General features: G+C 40.1%; 1 protein-coding gene across 1 annotated transcript; it reads left to right on the forward strand.

Annotated features, from left to right (window-relative positions):
• The first annotated feature begins 381 nt into the window (after positions 1 to 381).
• LOC137255255 (RNA-binding protein 48-like) lies at positions 382 to 8580 on the forward strand. Its single transcript, XM_067792695.1, has 5 exons — positions 382 to 709; positions 2615 to 2805; positions 3992 to 4137; positions 5908 to 6758; positions 7043 to 8580. The coding sequence occupies exons 1-5, from the start codon at positions 614 to 616 to the stop codon at positions 7088 to 7090; spliced, it is 1332 nt and encodes a 443-aa protein (XP_067648796.1). The 5' UTR covers positions 382 to 613; the 3' UTR covers positions 7091 to 8580.
• The last annotated feature ends 265 nt before the right edge of the window (positions 8581 to 8845 follow it).

Genomic DNA, 8845 nt, shown 5'->3' on the forward strand with positions numbered 1-8845 from the left:
ACTGTTGCTTAAACACCTTGATGGTATCATCATGTGAAAGTTTCAAAATGAAATAAAAGGGTCTTGCAAAATATATCAAGCGATGTTAAAAAACGAATTATTTCAGTATATATACCAAGGCACGGAACCAGTTTCTGTAACCATAGTGGGTCTGCACGCATTTTCACTCAGTGCCATTTTAGCATGGTGATAATTTAGCTGATAGCCATCTCGGATCTTAATTTTACAGAAACACATTTTAATTACTTCTGTAACACAAGTATAAGATAAACTGCTTTTATACATTGCCGTCAATTACATTTTTGCAGAAATGTTGCACAATTATTTCACCAGACGGTCAGACACCGATTTATTTGATATTAGTAGTAACGAAAGTATTTTAGTACTATCCTACAGAGAAATATATTTGATCATGAACATGAACAATATTTGTTTGCAGGTGTTTTTTCGTTCGTAAATTAATCGTTGTAAGTGTATGTTTGCACGAATGGTGCGCGAAGAAATGCTCGAGTAACTAGAAACTAAACTCGTATAAGAATCATTTCGTTATATTTCCATCTTATTCGTTTCACGTGCAAGGCATCAATATTATCACTGATGATAAAATTTCAAGATGTCAGCGCCCACGATACCCAAGCATCACATACGAAAGGAAGTTTGTGTCACTCGCCCAGCATACCGTGAAGGCCGACTGGAAAAGGCAGTGAAGGTAAGACGAGATCTCATGAAAGACACCATATTTAACTATTTATGTGACATTGCTCGGAAGAGGTTAAACCAACAATAAGACATTGTGACATATGAAACCACTATTTTGTTAACTTTGTGCATTTCGACTAGTCTGTACAACTTATTTATGATTAAGGAAGATTAACTCCGTGTTGTCACTAGGATGCTCCCCCTGCTTGGAACTAAGCCGAAGTTCGTGATGAAATCCGACAGTGATGACCTACAATTTAACAGTGTTCGGTAGAAAAGTCAATAAAGTACCCGTTAAAAAGTCCTGAATTTCCCGAGGTAAAAAAAGTCCTGCGGATAAAAGTCCCGAAAAACAAGAAATATATAGAAAATGGACTTACCAAAGACATCTCCAACAAAGAAATTTTTTCCTTAGATCAGTCTACACATCCAACACGCACACTAACTCTGGATTCAAGAATAATATGGAAGTGTTGTGTAGGTCCGTCTCCAATTACCTATTTCGCAGTAAACACGTTTTCTTCCGAGATCACAGATGTGTGATACTTAGTGGTTGTGTACATCACTGACCAGTAACTGACCGGAAGTGTCCCATTGAGTCTGTGAATGATCAAAACTTTGCTATGTTAAACGAATATTGATGACTTTTTACCAACTTGGGCAAATCATAACTTTTTTCTGCCCTTTCCTTTTCCTTAAACTTCATAACTTTACTTCCTCGTTATGAGAGAATAGGAGATGCTTCATTAAGTCAGTGGCGTACCTTGCTTTTCACCGAGCTCAAGAGTGGTAATACATGTGACGGATCAAGCAGTAGATAGATGCAGATGTTAGAGGAGTCTCTTCATTTAAAAACAACAAGCATTCATACGATGAGAACTGTTTGAATTATTTTGTCAGCCAATATCCGTAAGTACTGTGAGAATAAGAAATGCCAGTATAATTGTAAGGGCCAATAAGGACATTTGTCCCTACAAGCATCTTTTCACCTGTCCACACGTTGACATCAAGCACATATTTGCAAGAGTTTAATTGTGTGTCTTTGGTGGGTGTTTCCACTGCTGATATCATTTTGTTCAGAAATTTATTTATGTGTATGGCAGTAAGATGGTGGCAGTAGATAGCCAAGTGGTTAAAACTACAAGTCCTGCAAAGACCAGGGTTTGATTTGGGTCAATGTGTGAATCTGTTGTTCCCCACCATGGCATTGCTCATATATAGCTACAAGTTTTGTTAAAACTGTACTCATAGTCATAGTTAGTTCAATTTTTTAATTCTTGGTGAATGAAGTATGTCAAATTCCTTGTAACAGAAACTGCCATAGGTGAATGGAGATTTTTCTTTCAAGGTCTAATACAAAATGGAAAAGAGCATCATGTGCCAAATTGAAATGATTTCTTGAGGATAAGAATAAAAGCAAGCTGACTTGTAGACTAATAAAATTATTTTGAGTTAAATTGAACTTCCAGATCAATGAGATGATGTTTTCCAGTTCAATGAGATGATGTGTTCAGTGTGCCTCCAAACCACATACATTTGTCAATAATACTATACTACAATTGGACCCGTGAAGGTCCCCTTCAGCAACCCATGCTTGCCATAAAAGGCGACTATGCTTGTCGTAAGAGGCGACTAACAGGATCAGGTGGTCAGGTTGGTTGACACGTCATCGGTTCCCAATTGCGAAGATCGATGCTCATGTTGTTGATGACTGGATTGTCTGGTCCAGACTCGATTATTTACAGACTGCCGCCATATAGCTGGAATATTGCTGAGTTCGGTGTAAAACTAAACTCACTCACTCACTCACAATACTACAGTTGTGACAAAAATCCATAAACCAAGAAAACTACGAGGCCCATATGTTGATGACTACTGAAACGAGAGTATAACTGTGAAACGCATTATGTTCCAGGTTTATACTGTTAACCAGGAGTCCAAGTATCTGCTTGTCCAAGGGGTCCCAGCTGTAGGGGGCTGTGCGGAGCTCGTCAAGTTGTTTGCTGTATATGGTGCGATCGAAGAATACAGGATTCTCGATGACTATCCTGCTGAAGAGTTTACAGAGGTCTACTTATTCAAATTCAAGAAGATCCAGTCTGCCAGGTGGATGTTAATAGCAAAAAATATGAACCTTTGTCTCACCAATCTGGACTGGTGCGGTAGCCTAGTGGTTAAGGCATTTGCTCGTCATGCGGAATACCTAGGTTTGATGCCCCACCCAAGCACAAATTCAATAAAATTTGAGCTAGTCATAAAGACATAGGAGCTCTGTTTTTACTTCATCTTTTATGTCAGGTTTAATCAGCAAAAAGTAATTTCAAAATGAAATCAAAGTCAGAATTGTATAACGACAAACTGTAGCATATTTCAACTCAGGTAGTAGGGCAGACCAGTGGTTAAAGTGTTTGCTCATCATGCCGAAGGCCCAGGTTCGATTCCCCATATCAGTGTAATGTGTGGAGCCCATATCTGGTGGCTTCCTCTTTGACATTGCTGGAATATTGCTAAAAGCAGCGTAAAATTCCCACTCACGCACTCAGTTATCTACATGAAAGTCTGGGGTAGAGTAGGCCTTTAGCAGACCATGCTTGCCACAAGGGCGACTATGCGTATTGTAGGAAGTGACTAACAGGATAGGGTGGTCTTGGTTGACACATGTCATCAGTTCCCATTTGCACAGACCGATGCTCATGCTGTTGATCACTGTGTGGTCCCGACTCTATTATTTACAGACTGCCACCATATTGCTGAGAGCGGTGTAAAACTAAACTCATTAACTTTGTTATCACACAGACCATGTGATGTAATTTTACAAGGAGATGGAAACAAATTATCTATTGCCTGATCTTTTGCAAGTGGAAGTTGTGATCTTGTTCTTGTTTCTGTTGAGTGGTGGTGAGGTTGCCTTGTGGTAAAGTTTTTGCTTGTCATATTGAAGAGCTGGGTTTAATTCCCCACTTGTGTACAATGTGATTAAGCCCGAGTCTCTGTCATATTGCCAGAACATTGCTGAAAGAGGCATAAATCCTCACTCTCAATCACTGTTATTTGAAGCAGAACAAAATGGACAATTCTCTAAGTTTGTGGTAAAGTCTGTTTCCCCAGGCCTTCAGTGGTTTTACGGTATTGCTTTAAAAAATCATTGTAAAATTTATTAACATCTTTTGGATTGTGTGATTTGTCATGTGTTTACACATCTATATGGAGAAGAAATCAGACAATCAAGTAGTTTATATGGGGAATCAACCAAGGGCCTCTCACTCATCTCCTAGCGACTGATATATTCTAGATTTGCCAAGAAGAAGCTGGATGACTACTCCTTCTTTGGCGGAGTGCTGCATGTGTGTTATGCGCCCGAGTTTGAATCTGTGGATGAAACCAGGGAGAAGCTCCAGGATAGGAGGAAAGTCATCGCTGCCAAACTCCGACAGCATGGTAAGCAGGGTTGTCATAGCAACCTCTTCTTGACAAGCATATTCGGGGACGTAGCTAGCATTATGAAAAAAAACCTTGGCTTACACAATTGTTTAAGAAAGGCTGCTTAAGCCCTCAATATGAAGCTGACACAATAAAAATGGCTTGTGGTGCATGATATTCTAACTTCTTATACAAAGACTAAACCAGGTTACAACTTTGGCCACAGGTTGGGAACCAGTCTAGCTGGATTCCGTTTGGTTTTGTTTGCTTTATGTCCCAAATGAAATGAACTTCAGAGAAAATTATTCTGGACATCCAGAATGTTTTGGGCACAGATGGCACATTACATATCTTGTCATGACTTTACTGTGTGTTTAGAAAGAATGACTTGATATGTGTTGTGGAAGTTTTGATATGTGCCTTCCAGTCCAGCATGCTGTCAATATCTGCGCTAGTATTTGGTCCCGCCAGAAGCTGGTTACTCTATTATCACTGACACGCCCTCTAATCCAGCATGCTGTCAATATCTGCGCTAGTATTTGGTCCCGCCAGAAGCTGGTTACTCCATTATCACGGTCACGCCCTCTAATCCAACATGCTGTCAATATCTGCGCTAGTATTTGGTCCCGCCAGAAGCTGGTTACTCTATTATCACTGACAAGCCCTCTAATCCAGCATGCTGTCAATATCTGCACTAGTATTTGGTCCTGCCAGAAGCTGGTTACTCTATTATCACTGACACGCCCTCTAATCCAGCATGCTGTCAATATCTGCGCTAGTATTTGGTCCCGCCAGAAGCTGGTTACTCTATTATCACTGACACGCCCTCTAATCCAGTATGCTGTCAATATCTGCGCTAGTATTTGTTCCCGCCAGAAGCTGGTTACTCTATTATCATTGACATGCCCTCTAATCCAGCATGCTGTCAATATCTGCACTAGTATTTGTTCCCGCCAGAAGCTGGTTACTCTATTATCATTGACACCCCCTCTAATCCAGCATGCTGTCAATATCTGCGCTAGTATTTGGTCCCGCCAGAAGCTGGTTACTCTATTATCATTGAAACGCCCTCTAATCCAGCATCAGTCCATGCCATATTTTGGCACAACAAAGACCGCCCAATTGACTGTTTACACAGTAATTAACGCTCTTTAAATCAGCGTTCTATTTGGCATGCAAACAGTTTCAGACATTTTCACAGAGCAGAGAATTCAGTCATATTTTACAGCACACGGAAGATCATTCTGAGGTTGAAAAGAGAAAAGTTCTCTCTCTAGTCCCAACAAATGCTGGTTTAGAGGGTGTCCATTGTAAACATTAGCAAGGTGCACAATGTAGAAGTCTTTGGAGTTCAGTTGTTATGGAAACTTTAGATGCTAAGTTTGTTGGGTTGGTGACATTGTGTGCAGGGAACTTGGTGTTTCACAAAGAGAAGTTGGTTTGGAATCCCAGATTGGCCTAAAAGTCTTATTTTTCTAACATATGTTCGTATTCTCTTTGTCTTCAATACATCAGAAAATCATCTTTGGTCAAGGACTTGTTCATGTTCAAATATTTAAAAACAGTTTACCCAAAACAAGATTTTTGGGACACATTTGTAGCTTTACTAGTTCATTTAATTTAATAATAATTGTATAAGATGTCTAGTTCCTTCCATATGAATATGAATATGTCTGATAACTGTTTGACTTTATTCCTCATGGGCCAATAAGGTCAGTGAGAAAAGCACATTTTTATCCACTGGGCTACAACACCTTTGAATCTCTTATTATTGAATCTACATTCCAGGACTGAGAACAGATCCTGTGTCTGAGAGAACCAACACTGAAGACGATAAGCTTCATAATGAAACCTCCATTCTGCCAAGTACTTCACAGTCATATCACAGGGGTACATCACTAGTCAACAATCAGAGGGTGCCCTCTATCCATCCAACCTCAACAGAGCATTCGATCCACCAAACGTCTATAGTCTCACATGCAAATAGTGTCAACAGATCCCAATCAGCCAATGAAAGTGAAGGGCTCGAGTCATCAGAGCATCAAGGGGGAGATAACTCTGTTGCACTTCACAAATTGTGGTTACCTCCCCCTCCAGTGGATAGGGGCCCTCCAAGATTTAGGCCGTCTTCTCACAACAGGTATGAATATGCCTGGGTTCAAAGCTCCCATGCTACCTTACCAAGTAATTACGATGGTAGAACTGTCGAATCAGAATCTCTTGCATGGTCACATGATCCTGGGGTTCAGGGGCAAAGGAATGACCAAAATATGGACAAATTTGACCAACAGACCAAGGACAGTAATAAAAATTCAAAAGAAGAAAAGGTTGATAAGCCTAAGCCAGGTGAAAAGGTCGTGAATGGCTTGATTGTTCGAGAATACAAGAAAGCCGGCAAAGTTCCAAAGTTTGTTCCAAGACAGGCACTGAAAAAAACTGGGGTCAGTGATGGTGAATCACCCAAACCAAGGACTGAGAATGATGCTTTGAACAAACAGATCCGTGTGAATGCGTTTACTCTGGCTGACACACAGGGCCCTACCATGCCAGGGAAAGGTGATCAGACAGTCAAGGTTCATCCTGGTGCCCAAAAAGCTGTTAATCAAACTGTGAAAGACATCAGGAAGCGCATCTCCAAGGTGGGTCAGACATGCAAATTAACCATTCAGGCTTCTAAACTCCCAGTACAAGCAGGGCAAGTATTCCAAGAGGCATTTTGATTTCAGACTTCTGTATCTTGAACATTGATAACGACCCTGAATCCAAAATGGAAACAAAATTTCTTCACCTGCCATGGGTATTTTGTCATGGGAGTATTTCTGTAGTGTAAACGTTAAGTTTTGTTCGGGCCCAAGTAGGGGAAAACATGTTTGTTTATTAGAACCATTGTTATGGCAGCTAATCATGCAAGGTTCTGTTTCAGTTCATAGCTGAAAAGGTGCCACAACAGAAGAAAGTCAAAGAAAGCTGAGAAGAGATGTCATGGTGAACAGTGGAGTAGCCTAATGGTTGAAGCCTTGGATTATTACGCCAAATTCCTGGGTTTGATTCTCACACCTAGGAACCGTGTGTGAAGCTCCTTGTTGATGTTCAACAGTGTTGTGTCAGGAATACTGTTTAAAGCTACATGAAGATCACCTGAGTCACTATTCAGTCAATTCACAAACTCAAAGGTCAAGAGTGATCTGTAACAGCAGCAGTGCAGAACAAGAAGCTTCTTCAGCCTGAAAATAAAACTGCAGAGGAAGTTTGAAAGTTTCATTGCTTTCGGGACATCAGACAGGTTTTATGTTGAGTCAGTTGAGGTATGTGTCCAGTAGTTTGGGGGAATCGGGTGAAATCTCACAATTGATAAAATGTTATGAATTGCTTGGTCCATAGGTCACTCCGACCAGTCTACTGTTATTTTATTCAGTCGGAACACCACAAGTGTGCAATGAGCAGTTGGTCAGTTAATCATCAGATGAATGATGCCAAGAGATTAAAAGATTGTTACCCCACCTGTGTTGTCATTAAGGGGTTAGAGACAAGGTCTTGAGGTGTGAATACACAATACTATTTAGAAAGTGGTCAGATGTAACATTCACTAAAATCAGAGCTCAGTTATCCACCACGATATAAGTCTGACAGCTGGAAGTCAGGATTACCTACTTTGTGTACCAAATGGCTAGGCTGTCACGCACAAAAGCTATAAATCAGCGATGCAATTTAGTAAGTACATACAATTACTGATTTATCCGTTAAAATGCCAAGTGCTTGCTTTTACCTGAGAGTGTGGGATCAAATCTCAGATGGGACTTGACCCGAAATGTATTGGAATCTGTTCTTTTGTGACAGTGTAACGACAAATATAACAGGACTAGAGGACTTGGAAGCTTGGGCCTGTCAGAATGATGTATGAATGCTAAACTGCTGTATGGTGTATCAGTGTGATGCACTTTGCAGCAAACATTAGTATGGCCTAGTACAAGATGCCACTCATGTACATGCACATATTTAAGTGAGAGCAAAACTGCTGAATATGACATCTTTCACCTTATGTCTTGGAAGTGAAACAGTTAGCAACCTTTTTGTAGATCCTTGCAAAGGGAAGACCTGTTCATATATTGCCATCATGCCCGTCAACTCTTGTTCAGGATAAATCAAGATGTTAGCTCAAGGTGTTTCCATATTATTTCATTGATAACTTCAAGTTAACACTCTATACAAACCATCTTGTATTCAATCAGTCTGATAAATGTCTCTTTTTATCCAGTATTTAATTTGCCCCCCATATAATTGAAATGGCAAAATCCTGGTTTTCTGATTTTTTATAAAGATAAATACTTGGTACTGTGAGGACTACAGAAAGTATGGGACTAAGTGGATTTCTTATAGTTTTTATGTAACAATGTTTGAGTGGGTTCTGTTGCAGACACCTCAAATGGTCCAATAAAAGTTCTTGCTATCCATTCATCAATAGTAATGATGTTGGTCTTGCCTTCCTTCTAGTGGAAAAAAAACCCCTTGTTTTAAAACCATTGACTTGGTTGACACATATCTCTACTGCCTAGACCAATGCTCATGATGTCAGTCACAGGTTTGTCTGGTCCAGATTCAGCTATTTACAGACAGCTGCCACATAGCTGAGTGTTAAACAACATGAAGACAAAGTCATCAGTTTCCTCTGAAACGGCAAAATGAATTTGTCTACTATTACTAATTATGATGAAAGTATGTCACTGTT

This window comes from Haliotis asinina, chromosome 11 (assembly GCF_037392515.1).
Source record: "Haliotis asinina isolate JCU_RB_2024 chromosome 11, JCU_Hal_asi_v2, whole genome shotgun sequence".
In the NCBI taxonomy this organism is placed as follows: Eukaryota; Metazoa; Mollusca; class Gastropoda; order Lepetellida; family Haliotidae; genus Haliotis; species Haliotis asinina.

Bases quoted from the DNA above. Each gene is read 5' to 3' on its own strand.
- LOC137255255 (XM_067792695.1), top strand. From the start codon at position 614: ATGTCAGCGCCCACGATACCCAAGCATCACATACGAAAGGAAGTTTGT. The intron at 2,806-3,991 runs GTGGATGTTAAT...GATATATTCTAG, and splicing joins AAGAAGATCCAGTCTGCCAG to ATTTGCCAAGAAGAAGCTGG. The intron at 6,759-7,042 runs GTGGGTCAGACA...GTTCTGTTTCAG, and splicing joins TCAGGAAGCGCATCTCCAAG to TTCATAGCTGAAAAGGTGCC.